At 43.2% G+C, this 27735-nt stretch overlaps 1 protein-coding gene across 1 annotated transcript; it reads right to left on the reverse strand.

Moving 5' to 3' along the window:
* Nucleotides 1-5224: 5224 nt before the first annotated feature.
* On the reverse strand, nucleotides 5225-26553 carry ttc9b (tetratricopeptide repeat domain 9B). The gene is made up of 3 exons (XM_041941365.1): nucleotides 26094-26553; nucleotides 6319-6501; nucleotides 5225-5349 (listed from the first exon to the last, which is right to left on the reverse strand). The coding sequence occupies exons 1-3, from the start codon at nucleotides 26551-26553 to the stop codon at nucleotides 5255-5257; spliced, it is 738 nt and encodes a 245-aa protein (XP_041797299.1). The 3' UTR covers nucleotides 5225-5254.
* Nucleotides 26554-27735: the final 1182 nt, after the last annotated feature.

The following is a 27735-nucleotide window of genomic DNA, read 5'->3' on the forward strand; positions in this document are numbered from 1 at the left end:
ACTGTGTCCTATGATGTCATATCATTTCCAGGTCTGCTGTTTTTCTCCATGTAATGAATTCCTGTAGTCGCTCTCTGACTCTGCAGTTACCACAACAGGCAGCTGAAGGTGCACTCATGCATTCAACGCAGCTAACAAAGATTTTAGGATTCGATTTGAGATGTGAGAGCAGGAGGAAATCTTATTAAATGGCACACAAAATGTGATATTTCACACTTGCGTACCAACCTTCAGATAGAAAGACGAATGCACATGCAGCGTGTACAGATGATACAAACACACATCCTCACACACTCCACTGTTGTGTCTGTCAGCGTGACCGCCAATCAAACACCCTTCCAGACGCCAGCCAGTTACCTAGCAACCCCTCTTCACTTCCATGGTGATGCTATTAAAAGCAACAACAAAGAAAAAGAGAGAAAAAAAACGGATGATGGGCCTGAAAATGTAGTGAGGAGGAGAGAGAGAGAGGTGTTAAAGAGCCAGCAGAAAGGATTCTGCAGGCTGAGCTTCGCCTGGCTGCTTCACAGCTCGCACACACAAGTGTTTTGTCTGGTAAGAAGGCAGTGTGTGTGTGTTCCCTGTCTTTTTCTGTCTGCCTTTTGTCCTCAACAGCAGTGCTAACTCTCTCACATGTTTATCACCTTCTCCGTATTTCCCTTCATTGGTTCCTCATCAGTTTTTCCACATTTCCTCCTGTCTACCATTCTATGGTCCCCCTTTTTCTGTGTTTAAGGGAGCAATTGTGGCATAATTCGAATATGGGAAGACTCAGGAGGCAATAACGTTGGCTCCACTTCAGACCATCTAAATGAGGGATGAAAGAAAAGAGACAGAAAGAGCAGAGGTGGATAAAAAGGGGGAGAGACAAAAATGTGTGTTTGCTGTTCAGGTTTGGAGTGAACCTCTACCCAGACTGCCTGCCAGCTGGTGTGTCCTCAGACCTGCACAAGGAGAAAGTCCCTTCTCTCACACTAAATCTTTATCACATCATTAAACCATGAAGGAAGTTTTATTCTGAAAGGATCTGTATGAAGTGTTTTAGGATTTTGAATAAATTGAGCTCATGCCAGAGGAAGTGGTGACAAAGTCGTGGCTGTATAATGAAAGTCCAGAAGTGATTTTGTGAATGCAGTTATGATCAATCAGATCCCGACTCTGAAGAAGAAAGTGTTAAAAGAGGAACTCATTCGATTTCACTTGTCAAAGTCAGCTAACTCGTCACGGATAGTACTGCTTAAACTTGCGTTGGAGAGTTTTAAGAAGTGGGCCAAGATGTTATTGATTGCTTTATGGGAAATGTAGGACTCTGGATTTTTGGAGCTTCACCCAGTCTAAGGGCTAAACATTAGGATATTTTTTGCAGTAGTACTCCCCAACATCTGCAAACTCTGTTCTGACCACACAACAACAACAACAACAACAGCAACGTTCCTCTTTGTTTGAAACTTTATTCATAATCTTCATTAACCAATCAATAGTGCATTCCCGGGCTAGCAGTTCAATAAAACCAGTGATGGAGGCCTGCGATGTTTGGATGTTGAATGGAAAAAAGGCCTCTTGGGAGCGAGGCGAGACAAAAACTCATAGTCTCAGTCATAGCCCTGACGCCCCCAGCTTCATGTCCTTCCTGTCTCCCTCTCCATCACCACAACACAAGCAGGATGGAGATCTGCGGCTGTGAGGAGAAGCTCTGCGCTCTGGTACGAGTTCTTCAGAGTCCTCCTCCACTCCTGTGTTACCGGTCGCCTTACTGTGCAGAAACAGGCGAGTCGGTTGAAAGGTCGTTCGGACAGCGGGGGTCAAAGGGCATTGCACACACTCTGAGCCGGTTCTGGATCCCTCGACGTAAGGGACATCAACAGAAATACCAACGAATACAGACACAGTCACAAAGCAGCTCTGTGGAGGAGCTATAGTAAAATTTTCTTCTATCTCTTGCTTTTCTTTTCCGTACATAAAGTAAGTCAATAAAGTAAAGCTTTTCACAACCATAAAACTTTCCATTTTTGTTAATTTTTTTGTACATTTGTATCATATATTCACAAAAACTACTCTGACATTTGACAAACATTTACCTCAAATGACATCAAAGCAAAAGAGCAAAAATAACACAGCCAGAAGTTTGACTTTTCCGTCTCTTTTTGTTGTGCTTTTGTTGTTTTCAAAGCCACACCGATCTAGAGATCGAGTATCTCTTTTTGCACAGACAACGTGTTGTCAGATTATGCTCACAATAACAGCCTCGGAGTCGGCTCCCGTTAATCAAGAGCTGATCAGCCAGAAATGAATCTGTTTTGTGTGCAGCTAGTTATCCCCAAGACGGTCGTAGCACACGTTGAGCTAGAATGACTTAGCACAGCGAGACACAAACAAGATGGCGGAGCGGTGCTTTGGAGAGAGGACCACAGGAGGAGACCTATCCCCGAGGGGCTCATGGGTGAGTAGACTCAGCCCAGGCAGCCATGGAGACCGAGCCTGCAGGTGCCATTCCTCACTGCTGTTTTGTTGATTTATTTCCTCTGGGATACCAGGGGAAGAGAGAAGAAGAGTGTACAGAGGCACATCAAGAGTGAGGAAGGCTTCTGCGCCTGACGTTTTTAACTCCAGAGCTGCGTGATGCTGACAAAACCAAATGTTTGAGAATTTACATTACTTTGTGTGTGTTAATTGGCACCAGTGAGATGTTCTCAGAGGAATTATTATTTGTAATAGGGACTGGTAAGTAGTGGCACTGAATTAAGTTCATTCACCAAGACAAAGCAAATTGTTAAATTGTTGCTTTTACTTGTCGGTTTTATTCAGTTAACGAGTAAACTACTTTGCTGCAGCACAGCCATTAAGAGCAGGAGTACAGTATGTGAACTTGATGGCAGCAAATCGCTGCAGCCATGTTCAGAAATCTGGAGGAAAACCCTCCCAGAAAAGTAAAGATTGTCGCATATATTGCCTGAAGTTTGGGAATGAGATGTTCAGCTATCATGTATGGGTTTAACGCTCAGGCGTCCACATACGTAGAGCCATATAATGTATGATGATTAACCTCCTGAACCTTTCTGTTTGTAATCTTGTCTCTGCTGTTGGAGTGATTTGGAGCTGCAGCTAGTTTACTGGGGCTGATGATGGCCTACTTCTCCCTCCACTGGAGCCTCTCTGTATCATGCCGGTCTCCTCAACGCATGGTGCCGTCTCTCCAGAGTCCCATTGACACACTTAGGTCCCTATTTACCTCCTAGCAGGTCACTGGAAAAACGGGGAGGGGAAATCTTTTACAGCATCTTTGATTTCCTCTTCCACCCTTTTTTTTTGGAGATTTTTAAGCAATAGAATCACCTCGCATTACCTCACTAGGCTGAGGCAGAAGGTGACCCTTATTTATTAAAGACCTTTTTTGCAGATTTATCTGATACTTATTCTACTGCAGTGATCAGAGTCTGTCACCGCCTTCTGTTTATTTATAAAGGGCAGAATGGATAAAGGTATGAGCAAACAGTGCGGCAGCATGCCATGACAGAAAGCAATAGAGCAGATATAATCCCTATCCCATACATCTGAAGTAACTCTCTGGAGTCGCACGTTACATGCAGGAGGTGTGCTTGCACATGGGAAAGAGTTTCATGGCATCAGAGACGAGGGAAATTCAGGTCATGCTTTTATCGTCAGTCGAACCTTCCGCAGAACAGGGCAGGCAGATTTACGCCTCTTGCAAAGCTGTCATAAAAGCAGTATTTGAATTATCGATGATTTGGCTTCACAAGTCACAAGAGAAGCGGTGGCAAATGCTCTACGTATCGCTTGACCTCTAACCATGGATATCCACAGACCATATCATCAGAAGTGTTGTCTAATGCTAATGCTGTGTTGTCTGTTCTCACAGCTCTGTGTTTGGAACAATTTTCAAACACAGATAAGCTGAAAGAGGAAGAAATCTCAGATGGCACGCTCTTGTTGAAGTGCACTAATGCTGAGTGCTGCAGGACAGATGTGTGTGATTGTTTTCCCTGCACTAACGCTGCCCAGAGTCTCCTCGGTGTGTTATCGATGTCTGGGAAGCTTCAGCATTACCGATAAAAGGTTGGACCACCGTTTAGAAATTTCAAAGTGTTTCTCGCTGAGAAACTTTAAAGTGGATCTCCATCTAGCCAACGCCGGTTGATGGAACTCCGATCCCATTGGCTATTTTCCCTTGTGACATCATTAACGGGAGAACAGGGAGGGAGGGAGGGAGGGGCTTCGACAATCTCAACAACATCAACAGCAACACACGACCCAGGAGGGGTTTCGGACAACAGATTCAAGACACACCAGTTTCCACAGTAGCACACCTGATAACAGCAAGAACCGCTGAAGAATTTTGCCTCTTTGCTGCGCACACAGATGCTATTAACAACCAATTAATTACTACTGAGTAAGATGAACACCAAAAGCAAATTAAAAACCCTAGTAACAGATTACAAACACTTGAATTAGCCCTTGAATTTAAAAAAAAAAAAAAAAAACAGTCCAGAAACTGCATCCAGGAAAGAAAAGTGAGACAGAGGAGCGACAGATTCGGCTTTTTCTCTACTGGATGAAAGATTACTCGTGCTAGTCTGTCCCATAGTCTGGGTAAGGGGTCTGAGTGAGCCCTGTTGGGGTAAGATGTACAATCAAATTGGGCTATGGTCTTGATATGTCTCTCTCTCTCTCTCTCACACACACACACACGCACGCACACACCCACCCGCCCTCCTCCTGGTATGGTCGAGCTTCCCACCCCCCAATATTCTCCTCGAGAGTTTGAAATAAGACGGAGAGAAAGAAGGCAGAGAGAAAAAGAGAGAGCAAGAGAGCAGAAACAAAATGCATTTTGTGTTTTCAAAACATTTACTAAATCACGCAAATGTCCATTATTCATATGTATGTTTTGAAGCTCCTTTTTCATTCCACCACATCGACTGTTTCATATGAGTATAATACAGCATTTCCTTGTTTTTTGTTGTTTTTTTCATGTTTGCTCGACTGTCTGCATCTAGGGAGAGGAACCACAGCACCTGAGGGAGAAGAGGGGGAGAAGAAGAGGGAAGGGAAGGAAAAGGAGGTCGGGTCGCAGACAGCGTTTGATATGTCTCCCGGGCGACTGCGTCTGTCTCTTCTGTCTGTGGGCTGTGCTGCTGTCAGGAGTCGATAGAGGAGGTGGAGAGAGGGAGGGCGGATGTAGGGACTGCTTGCAGGGTCAAAGGTTGAGGGGTCAGGAGGGTGAAAAGGTCGAGGGTTAGCCCTGGGTCTCTTTGCCGCTCTCTCGTTCCCGCTGTCCACTCTTGCTCATCTTCATCTCTGTCAGCTGGATGTACCGCAGCACGTTGGTGTCTGTGATGGAGAGAGGGAACGTGATGGATGTGAATGAAAAGAAGAGCCACATCTTCACTTCAATCAGTGCAATCTCATTTGTTAATGCAGTTAAATTCAGGCCTCTTTCATGTCAGAACATTAAAGGCACAGTGATGAGTTGGGTTATGACTCTTAATACCTAATTAAGAGCTGAGACAGAACGTAACCTTCCGAAAATGCACCCCAAGCAAAAAGAAATGAGATGTTTTGGAGTAAAAAACAGGCAAAGGCTCAAGGCTAAATACTTCATGTTTCACTGGGAATCAGCTACTAATCCCATGAAGCTCTGCAGTCAAAACACGCCGAGGAAATGACCTGCATGTACGCACAAACTCTCCAATATTAAAAACACAGCTTGCTCTGCTTTGTTTATCTAAAACTTGTTGACTCTGGTTCACATCGTTCATCAGAGAACAGATGAAAAACTCTTGCAGAGCGGGTCGCTTCCCTACGTTATGTTACTTTTCCACCATTGTGGCAACCAACTCTGCAACTTTGGTACACAGCCCAGCCAATATCACCATGCTGTTCCACTGTTGAAGAAATGTAGAAAAGCGCCAGCAAAGGCAGAGCAGACTCTTAGCGATGTAAACAATGTGGGTTTCAAGTTATTCCAAAAATCAGCTCTGTAATTGTTTTATGAGGATGGAATTCAACATGTTTATTAGATCTCAAGGATACACCCGATGTGTTTTAAATGCTGAATGAATATAACATAAATATATACATATATATATTTTATAGGCTTTTACAGGAGCACAGGGCTGAACCTGGTCATGAGGACCTTAAACACAACCCTCATCTAAACCTTAAGCTTGTGTTCTCTAAATCCACCTAAATTTATAATTCACCTTACAGTAAAATACCAAAGTGTTCTGCTTTAACTCACAGTAATCTACCTTTGTCATTTGTTGCTTGAGTGTAACTGAATGTGCAGTTCATCCTCACCTGTGGGCTCGCGGTTCTTTGCATCACGCAGGTAGCGCAGGGCACATTCGTAGTCACCCAGGTGATAGAAGGCGATGCCGGCTCGGTACATGGCCTTGAAGTGGTCTCTCTGGTGGCTCAGCACCTTCAGACAGTACTCCTTCACTCTCTCATAGTTTACCAGCTCTGACTGCAGCAGACACGCTGCAGGGACGAAGAGAGGGAGCAAGTTAATAGTTGAAAGGAAAAAGCGGAAAGCAGGAAGTTAAAAAAGGTTAAAAATAATCTGTTTTACCGATTTTGTCCGTACAGACACCGTCAATCTCACTTAGTGAAGTTTAAACGACAAGCACGTTCCACGAGTGTAAAACAAAGACGGGTATATTCTGCTGACATCTCACTCCTGCCTTTTAATAGAGCCACAGTGAAATCTAGCCTCCACATTACTTCCTCAGGATGGCAGAGAGCTGACTATAAATAGCTAATACTAATGTCTCGCAGTGTGGAGAAGACACAAAACGTCGTGCAAGCAGTTTGGGCCCTGGGGCAGGAGAGTAATGTCTCTACATGCCGCTTTTGAGCTTGACATGCAAAAAAGAAAAATGGGAGAAAACTCAGCTTGAGGATGCTTAAGTCTTGAATGTTGTAAGTAGCGAGAGCAGAGGAAAAGAAGGGCAGGATGCAGAGATCAAGTGAGCGACAGATACCGCAGAAGTCCTTTGGGATGAGGTGTGAGTGGTGAAGTAGAACTGAGGTCAAGAGATCTACAGCGGAACCAACGGGCACTTTACTAGTTGAAAAACGTCATGAAGTGCAAATCGTATTCCTGTAGATGTGCTTTACTGCAGCATTTCGCTGTAGCGATCTGAGATCAGCTAAGGTCAGAATAACTTCATTAGTATAGACACACAGACACACACAGAAACACACACAGCTTTTAGTCCACCAAAGCCTTTAAATGCCTGCTGATGGCTCAGATATCTGATCACTCTAACTCTAATCCTCTCACTATCACAAACACTCAAGGTTTTGCTTCACTTCTCCCTTCATTTCTTTCTTTTCCATCAGTGCCAGTGTCTTAATATGATGATGTATCAGAAATAATTTTCATTTATCACTCCTTGTACTTCCGCCATATCTCCTCCTATATACTCTCCTTCTTAACCCTCCCTCCGTCCTCCCTCTCTCTTCTGAGTCTGCCCTTGACACACAGACAGCTCTGTGAATAACATGAGTCAGGCACTATTAGCTGGGAGGCAGGGTGAGTCAGGAGTGAGAGACAGAGAGGGGGGGGGGGTGCGATGAGGGGCATGGCTGCAGGAGGAGGCGGTTTATATGCAGGGAGAATGGGGGTAAAGTAGAGGAGAAGAGGTGAGACCTGTGGGAGACTATAGGGTGAGGAGAAGGGGGGAGTGTGTTAAAAGCCGTTAGTGGTCCTCTACCTGTCATCTCCCCCTGAGCCTCAGAGACTCGCTGTAGAAGGTCTGGCCTTGCCCGTCAAAAACGCAAGAGCAAAATACTAAATAATTCATAGTGGACATCAGGGGACGGACTAATTCAATAACAATCAATGTGTTTTGGTATTTAGCGGCTGAAGTTGCATGTCTGGCTGGCAGATGATGGCAGCGCAGTGTGTGTGCTGCATGTGTCTGTTTGTGTGTGTGTGACCCTCTACCTCAAGCCTCACAGCTGTAACTGTGAACTTTGCTCCATCACATGCAATTAAAACACCAGCTTTAAAAAAAACCTTGGTTTCTTTTCTGACTGCACCAGGGAATCTATTTTAATTTCTCAAATGCTCTTTTACTTTCCATAAGATCGGTACATTCCCATTAATATAATTACTCTGAATATTCTCAAGAGATACCTGCCCTTTTATCCACCATTTTTATTGGCATATTTCCCAAATTATGATAAATGCAGACTGAAAACTGAATCATATGGTGCACTTCTTGATGTTTAACTTTGCTGGGCATGGGCCTGTTTCACAGGCATTTTGACCGGTCACAGTGAAAAGAACTTGAGTTTTACCGGTAACATGACCAAATTTTTGTGTTGCACAGGAAAACATCATATCCTGGTTCTGAATAAACAGAAACAGGTATCTGCATATGAATGCAGAATTTCAAGGTCAGGGATTGGTATTGGAAGTGTTCTTGATCCGTTTATAGTTCGGATTATAGTCCGGGTATCCGTAAATTGATTGCTCTTCACAGTCTATGTGAAGAGCAAAAGAGGTCGAACGCTGAAATCTCTGAATCAACCTATTGTCTTTTTTTTAATTTTATTTTAATTAACTTTTATATCAGCATTCACATGCAGGCATCTTTTCAAAGATAGTAGCGGGAATGTCACCAGAAAGTGTCTCAAGTTGATATCAGATATCCACTTGCTACACCAGAAACCCTGAAACATCGCCCATTGCCCCCTGAGGCTAAGCCGTCACCAGACGACAGCCAGTTGGTTCTGAGATTGTGTTTTGAGAAACCTGGATATGCTAGCTGGAGGAACCTAATAGAAACTGGGATATTGTAGCATTTAGGCATGTTTCTGTGCAAAGTTAACTGTAGCAGTGTTCAGACAGCCAGAAACCAAACAATGCTCATTATCAACTGTTGAGTTAACTCAGTCGGTGCAGAAAGAAAACACACCTGACCTTCAGACACCTGTATACTGTTATGATCATGTGTACAGCAATATGAAGAACCACGTTTCTCATGTCCCATAAAAACGTCATATCCTGAATATGACCAACACAGCATACTAATATGCATGTAAACATACTTGGTGTGACAGTGAGCCCGCATACAGAACACCACAACTCTGAAACTGAATCAGCCAAATAGGATTAAGCCATCATTCATTTTAATATTTATGTGATTTTCCTACTGTGACATGTCAAAATGTCTTAGTAAGAAACGCTTATTACCGAAGTACATGGCTAAGAGTGGCATCATATTCTCCATAATACTGCAGACGTTTCTAAGACGCTGATTAGAATTTATACATATTTGAACCATGAGATGTATTTCTAAATTTTTAATCACTTAGCTGACTGTGCAGACTAACAAACTAGTATTGTTTTTGATTGCTTCCTCCTGTCAAGCCCTTTTAGTTCTTGCATGGAAGCAGTTACTAGGTGGACGTACACACACATGCTCATAGTTAAGGAACAAAAGCAAGTCTGACAATCCTCTTATGTTTTAGCTTGTGACTCAGCCCAGAGCAGAGCAGCAAGGTCAAAGCTGTTTCCCGTCTTCTGTGATCATAAGTCGGCTCAGCCCAGTGCAGTGGGGATCACCTCAGATGCCCTCCACCTCTCCTGCACACCTCTCTACAGATGCCACTCCTCTATTTGTTTTTACAACCGTCCAGCTACGACATGACTACTCTCACCCCTACACACGCCCATCCATCATCGCCCTCCAGCAGTGGACGTGAGCTGGGCTTTCAGAGGATTCAGTTACAGTCCATAATGGCCTAATGGCTGACGCAGTTAGAGAGTTCACTGGCACTAACACACAAACATACGCAGGCCAGATAAAACACACACACACACACACTGCACACAATAGTTACCAATGACACGGGCAGAAGCACAAACACGGCAACACAGGTGAACGCAAAGAACAAGTGGGCGTCGACCACAGTTGGATATAACATGACAACAGAATCACAAACAGGTGACTTTAAATGAACTGTTTGATGCACACAATGGTTATAAAGATACGTGACTGTACAAATACACAAAAACACAAAAGCAGTGTGCACAAGTGATGACTGGTTGGCCGCACCCTACTGGCCCATTAGGCAGATGGATGGCATGCCAGAGGAAATGTAGAGTGTGGTGAGATGCATTAAGGGTGTGATAATGACGGGATCATCGAAGCAGGCTGGGCAGGGACACAGACAGACAAAGGGCCCATAAAAACAGCAGAATAATGTCAGTGGAGCCGAGGTGTCCCAGTCACTGACAGAAGGAGACATATGAGTCTGAGGGTTTCTGTTTGTGTCCCGTGTTATCGTTAAAAATAGAGTGATTCAGCCGTAGTTCCAAACCTGGAGGTCTGCTGAAACGATTAACAAGAGGAAGACAGAAACACATGTTGCTTTCTTCTAATCTTTGCTTTTTTCTTGTAAGTGATATGCTAAATAAACTCTTTTTTTGAACTGGTCACAGGCAGCCTGGTAAACTTTAATTATGTCCATGTTGCATGATTCTGAACCTCATGAATTACAACAAATGCCAGTGTTCAGTGCCAATACAGGAAGTGGTGTGCCCACATGGTGAGGAGTTCACCTCCTGTCATAAACCTGCTCTCACATTTTTATTAAAACTAAACAAGTGCTTTTGTTGCCTAATCATAACCATATCTTACTTGCTGTAACCACAGTCTTTTCTTCACCTTGATAAAACCGCAGTCGCTATGTGAAAGTGAGAATTTCATAAATGTTGGCATTCCATGTGATGCAGGCTTTTTGCAGAGTCGTCCAGTATGGACGTTCTTGTCTGGCGCTGCAGCCAGCCAACCAGCACACATGCAACTGGTGGCAAGGGGTAGAGCAGAAACGATTTGTTTTGATTAGTGCTGGAGATAGCTAGCTGGTAGATTAACAGAAAATTAATCTGCCACTATTTTGATAATCATTTAATCTTTTCAGTCCAAAATGATAAATATTTTCTGCTTCCAGCTTCTCAGATGTGGTGGATTTTCTGGTTTTCTTTATAATACATTAAAGCACACTGAGGGTTTTGAACTGATGCTAGGATAAAATGAATAATTGGAAGATGCAACTTTGGCCTCTGGGAAATTACAGTGCTCATTTATTCACTATTTTCTTCACGTTTTTTTAGACAAAACAAGCAGACATAGTTGCAAGCCAAAAAAGGGTGGTAATGACAATCCATCAGATCCATGCTGCTCAAGAGCCCATGAGCAAGGTCCTGAAACCATGCCAGTTCCAGGGCTGCTCATCTGACCCTGAACTGTGACCTCTCTGTGAAAGGCAGTTCCTCTTCCCATGTCAATGGAATATCAGCTAAGGCTTGTGGATTCTTGTTTTGATTAAAAATGCAGTGTTCCCACAGCTTTTTATAAGTACATGTGAGATGAGAGAGGAGGAATAATGAGATGTGACTGCATAAAGGAAGTCGGTGGTGCAGGCAAGATAGATTTGCCTGAATACGAGACTTGATGTGAGGACAGGGACAGAGAACAAGCTGAGGCTGGGACACTGGCTTTGTCTGTGCCCATTTAGTGTCAGTGTCATGAGTTAGAGCATCTCTTTCTCTCTCTGAGGAATTGTCTCGATGCAGAAATAGACAAAACACAGGAAACTGGAAAAATAAATGGAATAGAAAAATGTATTAGAAAATGCATTTGAATGTCTAAAAGCCAGAAATAAAACCAACAGATGCAAAGCAGCTGTGAAGTGTGATTGTGTGTGTGTCCGCCTGTCTTCATTGGACTGTGTGTGTGTGTGTGTCCGTTGCTTGAATGTGGAATCAGAGGTGCAGTGAGTGGGAGTGGTTAACACATGCTCAGGAACCCCACTGGTTTTCCTGAAGCATCATGTCTGAAAAACCAGAGCCTGCACAAAGACTGGCTTTCATTTAGCTGACAGAGCGCCAAAGCATGAGAGGAATAAAGCAGAGAGAGAGTCGAGTGAAAGAGAGAGAGAGAAAAAATGCAGGAAATAAGACAAGAGAGACACAAGAGAGACAGGGGGCAAGGGAGGACAGAGATAGAGACAGTACTGACAAAACAGCATCCAGACACAGCCGAGGGAAAATAACGACAGAGTTTCTGTATGACAGGTACAGAGGACAAGAGGAGAGAGGGGGAAGAAGAAGACAGAGTGAGCAGTGGAGGTGAACCTTTTTTCCCTCCTCTGCTCTCCTATTTTAACTCCTCTGTCTCTACATCACCTCATCTACCCTCTGGACTCATGCCCCCCCCTCCCTCCCTCCGCTCCTGTCCCTCTCCATCACACCAGGGACGACACCACGATCCAGCTAATTTAAAGCCACTCATGGCCCTGGTGATTAGTCTGCTGTCCATCACCTTGTAATTAGTTCTGCTGGAAGATAATGACAGATGGAGAGACCCATCACTCTCACTGATGCTCCCACACAGACACACAGTCCTCATTTCCTCACTCATCCCTCCATCCTTTGACCCTCGTCCTTCACTCTCTCCGCCCTCCGTTTCTTCCAGGCTATGTGTCGCTGTTCACCTCCGAGCAGAGACTGCCCTGCCCTCCTCTCACCTTTCACTACCTCTCCTATAGAAATGTCACGGTCCTGCAACAGATTTATTTACAGAGTTCAACGAACCGTGCATTGTCATCATCATCAAAATCGCCTCACACATACATTCTCTGAGCAAAATCCGATCCAGCATGCTGACGTCACAGCTCTCGGACAGTGTTGCCGGTCTCCCACTAAGAATAGCTCCACCCAAAGCGTTTAGCGAATGCCTTTCTCTGTTATTGAGAGGGACAGGGCTACGGTTCCTCGCTCGCCTTATCACAAGGGCTTGTCTGTGCTGACATGACACAGCGTTTCCTCCACCTTCACCAGCCACCACCTGCAGCATCATCTGTCTTTTCTTTTTCTGTCTTTTTCTTGCATGTCATTTTCTGAGCAGTTGCTGCTTTTCATCTCAAACTCTTCATTTCATAGCTGTTGTGGGATTTTTTTTTTTTACCCAGAGGAAAATGTCACTCCAGTAATGTACTAGATGAGTATTTTAGTATCTCTTAAATCACCCAAAATGTGACATATGGGATATAAAAAAGGCTCTTCTCCTTGGAGGAAATATACATACATAATGACTGCCGTGATTTCTTATTATAAAAGCTCCTCTTCTCATCAAGTAACATTTGACTTAAAACAAGTAGTGCAGATGATCTCTTTGATTGCGTATCACTGTAGCGGAAGACTAATGCAGCTCCATATGGTGTCAAAAACCCCTCATAATTACTGCCTCCTCTTGCTCTTGTTTGACTGTGTGCATCTCACAGGCCTCAACAGGCCCCTCTGGGGTAGTCAGGAATGTAGAGTGCTGGGACCAGGCTCACAAATGAGTCAGAGACTATTTTCAGTGAGTATAATAAAGGTTAAAAAATGTACATTTGTGTGTGTGTGTTCTTGGGGGACAGGAAAGTGAGCACAACCGGATTTGGACTGGAAATCTCCATTATCACATCCATGAGTGAAGCTTGCTGATACACCCTGAATACTAACATATCCAACTAATTCAAAGTGTCTTTAGTTTCACTTGTGAGTATTTGTGGTCCAAATGTGTATGTAACACAGCAATGCAGCTTGTTTAGGCAAATTAAATGACGTGACTACAAGGTTAGAAAGACTGGCAGCCATCTTGGAATGCTCCCAACCAGCTCGCTTGCTAACAAAATCTGCCTTCACATGTCAGCAAGTTATATCTCATTTGTTTAATCCAAAGCGTAAAAACACTTTGTCTTTTGACTGGGGGTATGTGTTGATCAGTGAGCTTTGGAGATAATGGTAACCATATTTTGTATACGGACAGGCTAGCTGTTTCCAGTCTTTATGATAAGCTAAGATAACTAGCAGCTAACTGTAGCTTTGTTCGTCTTTGTGGACGAACAGAGTAGCAGTACAAGCCCATTTCCCAAAATTTGAAACTAATCCTTTAAAAACTCAATCTGCCTCTCATTTATCCTCACATCTGCAAAGCTAACCACACAGATAATGTCTTGCGCCGCCTCCAAAAACCCCATGTTGGCATGTTGATTCCCTCATAACGCTGACACTGCCTGCCATGCTTGGAAACTGCTGCTACATCAAACATATTTGCATGGATTACCCACAGTGCAACACTGATCCTGGGAGTGAAGGGAAATAAAGTAGCCAGATTATTCTGTTAGATCTCACAGAGAGCAAAGAGGGCAGTGGGAGGCTTTTTAAAACAGGATCAGCTAGTCCACCTCCCCTCTGTTTACTGTTTGTTGTAAGGTCCGGCCCAGCAGGGGCACACATTGTTCCAGAGAGAGGGGTGATTTTTAACTTACTTCACTTGTCTTTTTGCTGTAGTATTACCACACACCCTCAAACCCTGGCTTCACAGGGGTCCTGGCTATGCCGAACTTCGACTTCACTCCGCCATTTGCACCCTCCTACATCGTACCACTCTCCTAAAATAGTCGCTGACTCAGGATTAATGCTCATCTACTTAAATATTTATACAAGTGAGGAAGCTATCTTCTCTATGACTTCACCAAAGATGAAATCATTTAATGCTCTCCATTGCACATCACAGTTTCCAGAACTTAAGCTGTGCTGTAAGCCCAGAGTGGGTCTTTGTGGAGTTTCTTGTGGAAAATTAAAAGTTCATGTAGTTATGATGTTATTGAACTTACAGCCTATGTCCTTGTATGTTCGAGGGACATGGGAGGATCTTTGAATGTCTGCATTACTTTTACTTACAAGAGCAAAAACAGACATTCAAATAGTAGATAAGCGCAGTTTAATAGAGCATAAAGAGAGTTTTATTGAAGTTGTAACTGTAGTCGAACTCCCTGACAGAGACATAATTTTGTCGTGGCCCTTAGCTAGGCCATTATCTGACGGTGATGTAATCTGTGGATACTGTGCAGACTTTTGCCTTCAGCTCAGCAGATCTTTGGCTTCTGTCTTCTGCCGCTGTCAAACATGTTGTTTCTAACATTGTAAAGTAAAATGTTTGCTTATATTGATCCACTCCCTGTATTTTTCCATATATAATATAATCTGTGTAGCATAGTTGTGCATACTCTGTGCACTATACTGGCTACAAGACAGATAAAATAGTCTATGCAAAGGTCAACAGAGAAACTGCCAAATGCTTTGGCTCAGAATCTGATGGAGTCAGCCTTAATCTGTGAGGTAATAAAGCTTTTCCACTAAGTACCTGAAGTAAATTAATGGATAGAGCATGAGCTTTCATCATTTGCAAAAATGATACAGCCACGTGTTGGTGGTCTGTTGTGTTTACAGTGCAGCCAATTCACAGTATGGACACCATCCAGTATTAGAGAATATGGATCGCAACAATCCAACAATGTGTACAATCCTGGATCGAGTAGCCAAAACATCAACGAAACAGCGCATCAACTTTGGCCAATTAGGGGCAACGGAAACAAGCTGTAAACACAACAATGATTATTCATTTAAACTGTAAAGATGACATTGCAAACTTGCAAAAAGTTGCCTATTTGCACATTCAGCAGACACGAAGGATTAAGATGAATCTGGAGTCGTGTTTGTGGCCACCTGATGAATAAGTCCACAATTTACTCTGCTTTTTCTCTGCAAATTAAAAATTCTAAAAGTTGGAATAAAAAAGTTTTCATGCTTGGCTGAGGTGGAAAGTTGATGCATCTATATAAACAAAATATGACAAAGTGCAGTGGAAGCAGACTTAGTGAATAAATCATGATGTATATGAATCATGTGACTTAAAACGTCTACTGAAGAGACAAAAAATCAACAGATCTGTGTGGAGCAATGAGGAGACTGTAACCTTCCTCAAATTTCTACATGAAATAAACATGAATGCATTATTTCCATAATGTTTTGCACATTGTTTTCCATTATTTGAGATTTGACTGGCACGCCTTTTTCTTACTCTTCTTCTGCATTAGTTTATAGGCGCCCTGCTGGAAAAGTAGCACCCCCAACTGTTTATCTAGGTGCACTCAACTCCTAAAAACCACATAACAATGGTGGGTGAAAGCAAGCATTAATTCATGTCTGCTGGAAGTTTGGTCAGAATTTGTTCAACATCTGGATGGAAAGTTGAATGATTTACTGTGGAGTTGGGTGACAATTGTGAGTTAATCACTCCCTACATACATACAATTAGTGTTTTGATCTATTGTTAATATCAAATTATTGATTTTAGCAGTGCTGTACTTGATGATTGGTAGTGTGAGTGGGAAGGATGGCAGCATGCAGGCGTTGTATGTATTCAGATGGGCCACAAAAACAATTTCATTAGGTTTACCACTTAGGATCCCCTGCAGACAATTAGTGAGGAAAAACCTTTTCAGAACACAAAACACTGGCCCTTTAACATTTTCCTGGAGAGGGAAAAACAAACAGATTTACTGTCTTTCAAAACCTTTTAAACCCCATCACCTGCTGTCTGTGGCCAATCAGGGAGGGCCTCTAGAATTAGTGCCACTTTGGCCCAGGTGAAATCAATATCCCCTTATTAGGAGCTAAATGTTGCTCAGTTGTACTTTAACAAAACGTTCCCTTCTCTGAGAACATACTAACATTATTGCAGAAAAAAATAACCACACAGACATTTTAAAAAGGCCAGCTCATCCCAGAATGCAAAACACAATTGTTTCCTCTTATCTGTAGTGCTCTTTATCCACCTAGACTGTTTTGGTGTGAGTCAATGTGAGACTTCTGGAGATATCAGCTGTAGAGATGTCCTTCTTCTCTTGCATATAATGGAACTAGAAGGCCTGTGTTGCTCAAACTGCTAACAAAATACATTTGAGTTTGAGATTAACGGCAATGTGTCTTTTCAGAAATCATGACTTTATGTGGGACACATGCATCTCCCTAGTCTGACATTGCTAGCCTCTGGAGATTAGTTCATAGCTAACCAATACTGCTAACTAACATTGCAGCACAGCCGTGGGGGAAACCATGGACGTTTACACCCCACCTGTCAAAAGCACGAGTCTCTCATCCACGAGTAGATTCACCCCTCCTTCAGCAATACGGTTGGTGGGTATAGTTTGGTGAAAAAAAAAAAGTTCCTACATGAAACTGCTCACAACAAGGTCTCTCCAGCAGTTTTTCAAGCATGTTTTTTGGCACCTTGAGCAATATAAACCATCTACTTCCACTGTATTGGAGAGAAAGCAGACACCTCTACAGCTGATATGACTCTGCAACTCACACCAAAACAATCCAAATTGATAAACAGCACTATAGGTAGGAGGGGAACATTTTTATTCTATTTTGGTGAGAACTGTCTCTTTAAAGGGGAAGTGCACTACTACTTCTTAAAGAAGAAGAAGGATATAAAAATGTTGATCACATGATCGAGATGAATGTGCACCCTTCTGTAACCATGCATACCAACAGTGACTCAGGAAATTACAGCAAGTAGCTCCATGACAAGCAGCTTTAAATTTCACAGTTTAACTCTATATAATTATCCTTTAAAAAAAAATAAATAAATTGGGAGCTATGGCTTGAAAATTCTGCAAAAACCTGCTCCAATGAGGATCTCCCTCAGTGCTGGATCAGCAAAACAGACTCAACATAACCTTTATTTTTCACCGCCACTGACAAGTTTTCAATGTCAACCCCTGGCAGTGCATGTAATGAAGCGTTCAGCGTCAGGCCGGAGCAGAGCGGGTACGGAAAGCTCAGATAGCGACCAACATGGCTTTTTATCAGCATTGAGCTCAGAGGATAAATATAAACAGCCAAATGGTTTACTCTGTACTGTCCACTGGAGCACAGGGTGTTTGATGTGCGCAAATAGCTTCAGCAAATTCTCATTACTGATGGCTTAGAGGGGATGAATATTCTGCATTTCTCTATCTATCTTCCTCTTGCACTTGCTCCCTCTCGCTCTCTGAGGGTGTCAGAAAAGGGCATCTGTTTCAGCGTCCCCTCAGCTGACGCCATGACTTTCAACTACGGACTAAAAAAAGCTTTGACAGGCACTTTCAATTTATTCATTACTTCACACAACTGTCAGTCCATATCAAAAACATGATCCAACAATCTAAATCACACACGGACATAGTGCACCACACATATCACAAACAAACACATGGGCACAACAAAAGCATTAGAAGAAATCCCTGAGGTGTCAGCATGATGTGATGTAATTCTGCTTTAATGCAAATCTTTATTTCTTGTTCCACGCTGATTAACTACTGGGAAGACATTTTTTTTTTTTTTTTGAGTGTTATGTCCTGTAGCGCAACCAGACCCCATGCTGATCATTTCTGGCACATCAGAGACACACTAATCACATTAAATGTGCCATTAAAGTGCTCACAGCCTTATTTTACTACAATATTGGAAAACATCTGAACCATATTGAAAGAATCTGGCTTTCTGTTGTACTGCACTTGATGGGAAATTGAAGCATTTGGCTGCACCAGCTTTGTGGCCACTTACAGAGCGAGAATGGTCAAAAATAGATATGACAAAAAGCATATAAAAATATTGGCCTGTTGCCTTCATGTCCCCTTCTTGTGCCTCCCTCTCCAGCTCTCCCTCTGAGTCCTCGCCTGTCCCCTCTCTTTCCTTTTCTTTCTGACAGATGACTGGATCTTATTTACTCTTTTGACAGGAGTCATCTGGGCCTGTCAGGGCTCTGATATAAATCAGCTTGGTCTGGATTGGATTTCTCAGCGTCCTCCTCCTCACAATAAAAAAACAAAACAAAACAAATACAGCTCTAAAAACCGTCCCTTCACTTCTTAGAGGTTATAGAGGCAAGCATTTTCCTCCTCTGCTTCCCGACCTGTCACTCTCCTTTACAGTCGTACCCTCCCTCCTCTGTCGTGTAATCCCATATTTCAGAGTTCTGTCCAGTTTCCGCTCCCTTGGTTTTACTCCCTCCCCCATTTCAGCCTCTGCATCTTTTCGACTGATTCACCCCTTCCCCCATCCTCCAAATCCCTCTCTCTCTCTTAGCTGTGAGGTAATTCAGAGGGTTGGTATAGAGTACAGTGTGAGTGGTACAGTGGAGGGAGTGCCAGTCGTACCCCTGACAGCAATGCCACGCCATCTGCAGCCCTGGCACACGACGTTTACACTGCTCTCGTTCTGCTCTGTCCACCCCTCCAATGGCAGACGTACTCGCACAGAGGGAGGAAGAACACCAACCAAACCTCCCCCATTCCCCTTCTCATCCTCACATGGCATCTCTTGTCCTCCTCCATCCTCCTACGAGCACATTGCACAGTTCTCTCCACAGCGCCTGGCATGTCCTTTTCCTCTCCCAACTTCTAATGCAACTCTGCTTTCTTCTCGTCTTAACCTTAATCTAACATTTCTTCTCCCCATCTCCTTTCGTCCTCACTCTCTTCTTATGCCTTTATCTCATGCACTCCACCATGTCCCCTGGTGACGGAGCTGGCAGGAGATGAAAAGGAGGGGTTTTCTGTTCTGCTCTGCTTTTGTAAGCGAGCCTTGACTGTTAACTAGGAGCGTTTTTCGAGTGGACTGGTGAAATCAGTCTGTCTGTGGCGCTACACAGACATTATACTAATACAGCCCGAGCAGCCCCCATCTGAGGCAAGGTCAGGCTGAGAGGCTGTGATGTGGCGAGTCTTCAAGGCCGATGAGGAAATGCAGCGATAGCGCTACAGCTATGTCTTGTGATCGACGATGAAGGCAGCACCTTTTGTGTCTGATCCAGCAAGGAACAGATGTTGATGCCACCAACAGGCTCATTAAATCTTTATAACGAGGCCTGTAAGTGCATGTCATGGTTCAAAAGTTCATTGATGGCCTCATTGAAATATCCTCGAGGCTCTGAATAGAGAACATAATGGGAAACACCTGGTATTAATGTATTATCTATATCTGGATACATTATCTGGATAATGACATTCGATCCACGGGTCTTTGCATTTCCAGCTGGTATTAAAATGCTTTCACACTGGATCTCAATATGTAAATTCGTTCACTGTTGGCAAACACGGTGCATCCCAGATCCAGGCAAGACTCGACAGCTAATATTACATCTGTTACCTGTAGCTGGGCTTGCTTAAACTAGCGGGATGGATCGGTGGATCTAGGATGTGGTCACAAGGAACAGATTGTATTCACATCTGGTGGAGATTTGATCACAATGTGAGCCTGACCACCTCCAAATGAATTCTTCGTTCATTTACATGTACATGACTTTTGCTATAAATACATTAAAAGAGGATGTCCATAGAAATGAACCCTTAATTACGACCTAACTCTGCAGTTCCCCCCCAGCTCCACGGAGCATTTTAACGTTCTTCAGCTCATTGTTCACTGGTCAGTGTTTTAGATCACTCTCACTCAGCTCATAGCATCGTTTTTACTGAAAATGTGCTCCAAAAACCCCACAGCACACTTCTCATCAGACTCTCACTTCCTGCTTGCGCCTCACTTATTGCAGCCTTGACTATTTTCAACATATTTAATTTCCTTATGAACAGGAAATTAAACTGAGTGTGGAGTTTATTCGACAAACACCAGTGGGTTTACTGGCTGTTCATAACCTGTCAGTAAATGTCTTATTCAGGTTAAATTATCCAACCGCATAGCTGCCTCTGCATGTCAATGCAAAAGGCCCTTGTTAACTGGCACCGCAAAATTTGAAAGCCATGTTTTCTTAGTTCCCCTGCAGAAAATAATTGTTTGTGTTTTTATTTTCATCCCTTTAACGCTTTCTTTTAAATGTGACGAGTGGGTGGAAATTGCTGGATCATCATCATGGCAAGCAGCTGAATAAAAAGGTGGCTGGTGTTACGAAACAAACGATTTCACTCATCTCCTCCTGCTGCTCCTCTCCTAAGGCTGTGACTTATGACTCATTCACAGATTGAGCCAGTCGGGAGGAACAAAGGGAGACTTCAGGCAGAGATCAGAGCGAGCAGGAGTTAATGAAAAGTCAGATTGATCGCTCTCACAACAGGATCACACCATCCTGCTGCCTGTTTTATTCTCTGTGCACTCTCTAATGTAGAGTTGAACTGATTAAAACTTACTATAGCTTCTATAACTGGTTGATCCAGTCTGCCTGTGCGCTGCTTATGTAAACTCAGACTGCTGAGGCTGCTGCTCAAAGTGCTTCTTCATGATCAAAATTAGGAAAAAGAGCAAACAAACTCCAGTCACATCTGTTATTTCTGTATGTGCCTCCAAGTGTGTTTGTGGTGGGTGGGTGGATGGCCGAGGCAGGCAGGCAGTCCGCCTCTGGCCAACATGTTGCACCACAGTGAACTGCGACAGACACAGTGGTGGTGTAACACATTTAGATACAGCCCTACAGGGACACACAGACTCGGGGTGTCTCCTTAACAAGGCCAGCAAATAGGACATTCGTCATCCATCGTCTTTCTTTCTGACAGAATCAGGTGACGTTACCGTTGGTGCTGAGACTTATTTCTCTGTTTGTCTTCTCTTTAACCACATTCACTCCCCTATACAAGGTTAAAAACTCATACTTTCTCGTTTCTCGCATCTTTCCAATAATAATCATCTCGTTCATTCCTGAATTATTTCCTTTTTTGAAGACTCTCTCTGCTCTTCTCTTCTCTTCCTTTCCTTTTTTTCTCTTTTGTGTCATTATGCTGAGCTGGTGGCAGAGTCACTCAGCATTCAGCAAAAACTTCTCACTCATCAACATTTTAAAAAAGCTGCTGTGATTGACAAAAGGACCCAGTGAAGTAGCAAAAACTGCACTATAAACACACGGTACAATTAAAAGTCCTGCACTGAAAATGTGGCTTCAGTAAAAGTATGGAAATATAATTTGGAAAATACACTTAAAGTATACATAAAAATAGGACTGCAACAAAGAGTTATTTATATTACTGATTTATCTGCTGATACTTTTATTAATTGTTTGATCCACAGACTGTCCAAAACATACTGATGCTTTAAGCCAAAGATGATGCCTTTAATTTCTTTGTTTTCTCTGACCAACAGTCCAAAATCTTGCCAACTTTACTATCACATTATAAGGGAAAGTAGCAAATCATCACAACTGAGAAAGCAGAGAATATTTGTGATTTTTGCTTAAAGAGGTATTAAAGAGTTGAGTTATCAAAATAGCTGATAGTAATGGAACTTAATGCAGAAAAACAGCCCCTGTTAGTGTTATCATATATAATATTACTAGATTATTATAAATGTGTAGGAAATATTTTACTGTTGTAATTTAACTGTTGTATATACGGTTGAGTAGTTTAATCTTTAGCAATGCATCACATTTCATGCTCAAGCTCACCATATGGTATTGATGTTAAATCTCAATACTGGACTTAGTACATACATGTAAATATGCCTCTTTGAAATGTGGTGGAGTGGAAGCACAGAGCTGCACAACATGGAAATACTCAAGTAAAGTACAAGTACATCAAAATTGTACTAAAGTACAGCACTTGAGTAAATGCACTGTAGTCATTTCCACCAGTGCAATGAGGGAAAAGCTTGGCATCATCATCACAACAAAGTCAAGAAGACGATAAAAGACACACACATCAACTCACAAATGCACATGCACACCAATACACTCCACTTCAACAAAATCAGCAATGTCAGCAACGGACGATCAGTGCTGAAAGCAACTCCCGACCACACACACACACACACACACACGCACGCACACACACACCACATCCCCTTAGCTGCTGTTCCTCAGGCCTGCGAATGCTGAGACAAACAAACACAACACCATCCCCACACAAACACAGACACACACGCACACACTGACATGCAGTCCCTCTCACATGTGTGCTGCTGTTGCTCTTCTATCCTGCGTCAGAGCCAGAGACAGCTGACCAATCCAATGGCGGCTCCCCACTCATAACCACGGTCACCACTGTCTGCCCAGCAGAACTGTGGGTAACCAGGTGGAGCTGCACAACAAAGACCTGCAGCTGGATCACTACTGTATACACATGATGAGTCACTGCTTCATTTCAGTCAGCACGAGAGATTTTTTTCATTATTATAGATTTTTTATTCTGTTCTTATAACAATACCTGTCATCTATCTCACTAAATTAACTGCCATTTTGTTTTACCCATAATCACAAACTGAGGCCAACATAAACCACAATATCTTGATTTTTTTTCTGATTGATGTTCTTGGGTATTTCAAATGATATGCAGGTCCTCCAAAGAAGTAAGAATGAGTATTTTACTTCTCAAGCTGTGACAGACTTAAGTGAAGTTATTTAGCTATCATTCATTTGGACACGACAGCTGTGAAGACATCTCAATGTGAAAGTTATGGAAGGACAATGCAATATGTTGGATTGTCACGCAGCCCAGTGTGGAGTATTTCAAGTTTAGGTACATTACTAAAAGACGAGGCTATAACATTCTATTTCTCTTGATGACAACAAATCCAAAAATTACTTGATACTACTAGGATGTATTTCCTGTGTAGTTGCAGACTGATTTATTTTATTTCTATGTGCCATAATATGGAAGCCAAAAACGGCTGTGCTTGAGTGTTAATCCCCATCTTAAAATAGTCCCCAGTAAATTAACTATATTCTCTTGTTTAAGTAATGTTTGCTAAAAACCACAATGTCCAGCTGTCTACTCGGAAATTAATGAGGCTATTTTAAAAATAGAAACCAATCTTCCGGGGTATGAGATAGATAGGGACATTGGAAAGACTAGCACATTGTTGTTCTTGGTCTTTTCATGGGATTTGTTGACAGTAGCTCATGTGGCATTTTGACCAAAGATAGTCACAAGGGTAAACCTTAACATCACAGAAAGATAATGGGGTTCATGGGGGGTTTAAGGGGTTTATGATGAGGCATAATGTGAAGCAGATGTCATTGCATGGCTATGCATATCGCCCATATAAACATCTTACTCAGGGTAAAGCAGACAAATGATTGTAGTCCATGTAAACAGCAATGGTTGAAGTGAGGTTTCTTTGTGTGTGTGTGAGTGCGCATGTGCAGCAGTGAGGGGAGGGTATGAGCTGTATAAATACAACAACAGGGAAAAGGCCCAGTGATGGTTGCCATGGTAAATATGGCCCCCTGTCGCGTGCTAGCAGTCCCTTCCTCCCCCTCTTCTCCCCTCTCTGTACCACAGCTCTCTACTCCTCTCCACGCCTCTCTAATACCAACCTGACTTTCTCTCCTACTGCCATTTCCACCATATCTGCTTCTTCCTTCCTCAATTCTACCCTTTCCTATCCTAATTTCGCCATCCCTCCCTCCTCTTCCCCTTCCCTCCCCCATCTTTCGCTTCACGCCACAGTGGCCTCCCCACAGGCTTCAGACAGGCCCTGAACGTTGCGCAGAACGAGGCGACCTTCAACGCATCATGGCAGGATGACTGAGCAGCGGCCGGGACAGCGAGACATCATGCAAAACTCATGACCCAAAATCACAACATCTACATACGTCGTGATGTGATTTAACTGCTGTAGTGTGCACCATTCATCATCCCCTCCTGGGTGTCACCATTCATTATGACCTGCTGGGCACATTCTGCAGTCACAATTACATTTTTTCAACAAAGCAGGGCAATAAATTCAGGATTAGAGCTCTTCTTTTATCACGGTAATCATATTTTGTATATTTCTTCATACGATAAACTGTGATATATTTTGCTGTTTAAATTAACACTACAAAACAATTAGACATATCTCTGCCTGAATACTCCAGCTTGAGCAGCGTGGACGGGTGGAGAGTAACCAATTGATTGATTAATTAACTGATGATTCTCTTTGAAGTCATTCACACTTTAAAGTGAAATATAGAAAATAATATCATGATTACTTTCTTCCAGTAATTCAATTCTGTGTATTCATGACAAGTGAACACATACTGTATCCATACTAAAATGTTCTAAACTCAGTGTTCACTCGCTGGTCTTTTCCAGAGCTTTTAACTGGATAGAAGACAATGAAATATGGTCAAAAGCTCTGGAAATAGCTCCAAACCTTAAACCTGAGTTTTTCTCATACATTATTATATCTATTTGGTTTCATCTAACTTCTATTGATGGTTCTGTGAAATTATACAACCAAAACACATTGAAATGTTTTGTTTGATAAATTATATTTAATTCTGACTCTAAAAATTGCGGAAGTTCAGGAAAATCAATCGCCAACTCTTTTGATAATCGATAACGGTGTAAAACATTTTACAAGCAGACATGACAGTTCCAGTTTGTCCACGGTGCGGTTTTTAAAGCTTGTCTTAGCGTCATATCATTTTAAACAGAATGTCTTTAGGTTTTTGGACTGTTGGTCGGGCAAAGGAAGACAAAAGAAGACATCAGAGGATGTCATCTTGGCCTTTAGAAAACTGTGATGGACATTTTCCCCAAATGATTAACTGAGAGGGGAACAAACTCGACTTTAATGGGCCTGGTTTTGGAGCACCCACATGCAGCCTTATTAAAAGTTTGAACTTTCATCAGATCTGTTACAGCACATGAGCGTGAAGTGAGCAACTGAAACCTGTGTAATCACTACAGTGATAGAGCAGTAATGAGTTCATCGTTTCTGTCCCCCAGGAGCTCCTTACATCACCCGCTTGATAGTTCATGGGACATCTTCTCACCTCAGACCCTCTAGTGACATGTTACAACACAACAGCATCATACATAATGAAAACATGTCTGCATTTCCTATTACATGCCGATGTTGGTCCTGTGATTTAACTTATTTGCTGTCTTTTAATATGTGCTGAAAACAAATGGCACACAAACCACTTGAAATGGTTGTAAGAGGCTGAAATTGGCCCGGCAATGATATAATGTGTTCATTTAACTGTGACAGCAGGCTAAATGCTGCACTAATTTGGACAGACAGTGCACACATCCCCTCATATTCACTTTGTAGTCTACTATTTGTCCACCGACAAAGACACAGTATGCTCAATTCCTGCGTGATTACAGCCAAACACCCGTGTTAATTCACCTGCCTCTGCACAGAGACACCCAGCACCTGCAGAGAGACAGCCTGGGTTGTTGTGTAAACCCGATGAACCGGAACGAGCAGTCCTGTTTTGTGGAGGTGTACCGGCGCCGCTCACCTGTCAGGCTGTCGTAGCACTCAATCTCGGTGCTCTCCACGGCTCTCCGCTGCTCCTCGGTCAGCTTGGCCGCGGCTTGGTTCAGCAGGTTGACCTCGGAGCCCGTCGTCCCGTCAACAACATGAACCCCTTTGAGTTGCAGCAGCGCCCGGTGGTACTTGCCGATCGCTTCCCGAAATTTCTTCTCCTTATAGCAGCGGTGACCCTCCGCCTTGAAGTCGATGGCTTTCTGGATCTTCGCCTCCATCTCCATTTCAGCCGAGCCGGCTCGATACCCGCCGCCGTCGCCTCCGGCGGCCGCTGCCAGGCTCCGGCCACCGGTCTCCGGGTAGCTTTTTAGGCTCTTTATCGGGTGCTGTTTGGCTTCCATGTCTCTCAGTGAAAGCGGCTGGAGCGGGCCATGGTGCTCGGACACGAATGTGTGTTTTGTAGGGGAGGACCGGAGCAGCGTGCTGTGCATAAAGGATGCGGGATGGAGCGGCAAAGACGGCTGGACAGGCGGCGGCACCGGAGAGACGACGGGTCTCGAAAAACAGCCAAGAAAACGGCTTCAGACACGTCTCCGGGTTGTAGCTTGTGCTTGAAAAACGGATGTAAAACAAATGTGAAGAATGTTTGCAGTTATAAGGAGATAAATAACGCGAGAAACGCGGGCAGAAACATGCTGAATCTCCCAACCGTCGAAAAAAACGGATTCCTCGCTCGGGTCCTCTCGCGGAAGGATGCTCGGGTGGATTTCTATGGTAGCAACCTCCGAGGCACGCGCAGCTTCAGCACCACAAACAGCGCACACACAACCCCTACCGCACAGCATTGTGGGAAGAAAAAAAGAGAAGTCGTGAGGCGTTGCTGCAGTCCAGATCTTACATGACAAAAAGAGGAAGAAAAGCAGAAATATCCTGAAACAGTCGATCATTTGTCAAAACGACAGTGCACTTTGTTAAACTGTTAGAAACACGTGAATGAATTATATAATAACACTTACATTTGCCCATAAATAATAGCTTATTTGCATATTTATTGGACTGATAGGCAAAGGGTACGCCCTATTTATACAATTCCCAGTGATGTCTTCCCATATTAACAATATTTAAATGATTAATCTGTAGGTTCGTCTTATAAGAGATTGCAGATTACGTCACTCCCTTTGTTTGGAAGTGGCCAGAGGTCACAATAAGAAAAACAGGCTCGTACAGGATAACTCAGCGTTTACTTCAATTGATACCCTCTCTATAAACATTAGATTATGGCCAAACTGGAGCGCCTGATGACTTCAGCTGATACGGTTTTCAAGGAGATGGAGACGGACAGCAGGAGGCTGCAGAGACAAGAGGAGGAGGGCGACAGCGTCCTCAAGAGGACATAGTGTCAATTACACTCATTTTTGAAGTGTGGTTAAACCTGCAGCTCACCAGACAGACATTTGTTAGCTTTACACAGATGATAACGTTTTTCTTGGAAAAACCGTATGCAACGTTTTGACCATATTTCCTCCAGATTTACAAGCAACATCTGTGTGGTGTGTTCATCTGGTTCATAAGCAGACGTGGGAAAGCCTGTGAGGTGAACTCCAGGTGCTATCCTGTCAGTGAGTCATGCAAACATCAGTAGTTTAGCAGACGTTAGAGGTCAACTACACACT

This window comes from Chelmon rostratus, chromosome 7 (assembly GCF_017976325.1).
Source record: "Chelmon rostratus isolate fCheRos1 chromosome 7, fCheRos1.pri, whole genome shotgun sequence".
Lineage (NCBI taxonomy): Eukaryota > Metazoa > Chordata > Actinopteri > Chaetodontiformes > Chaetodontidae > Chelmon > Chelmon rostratus.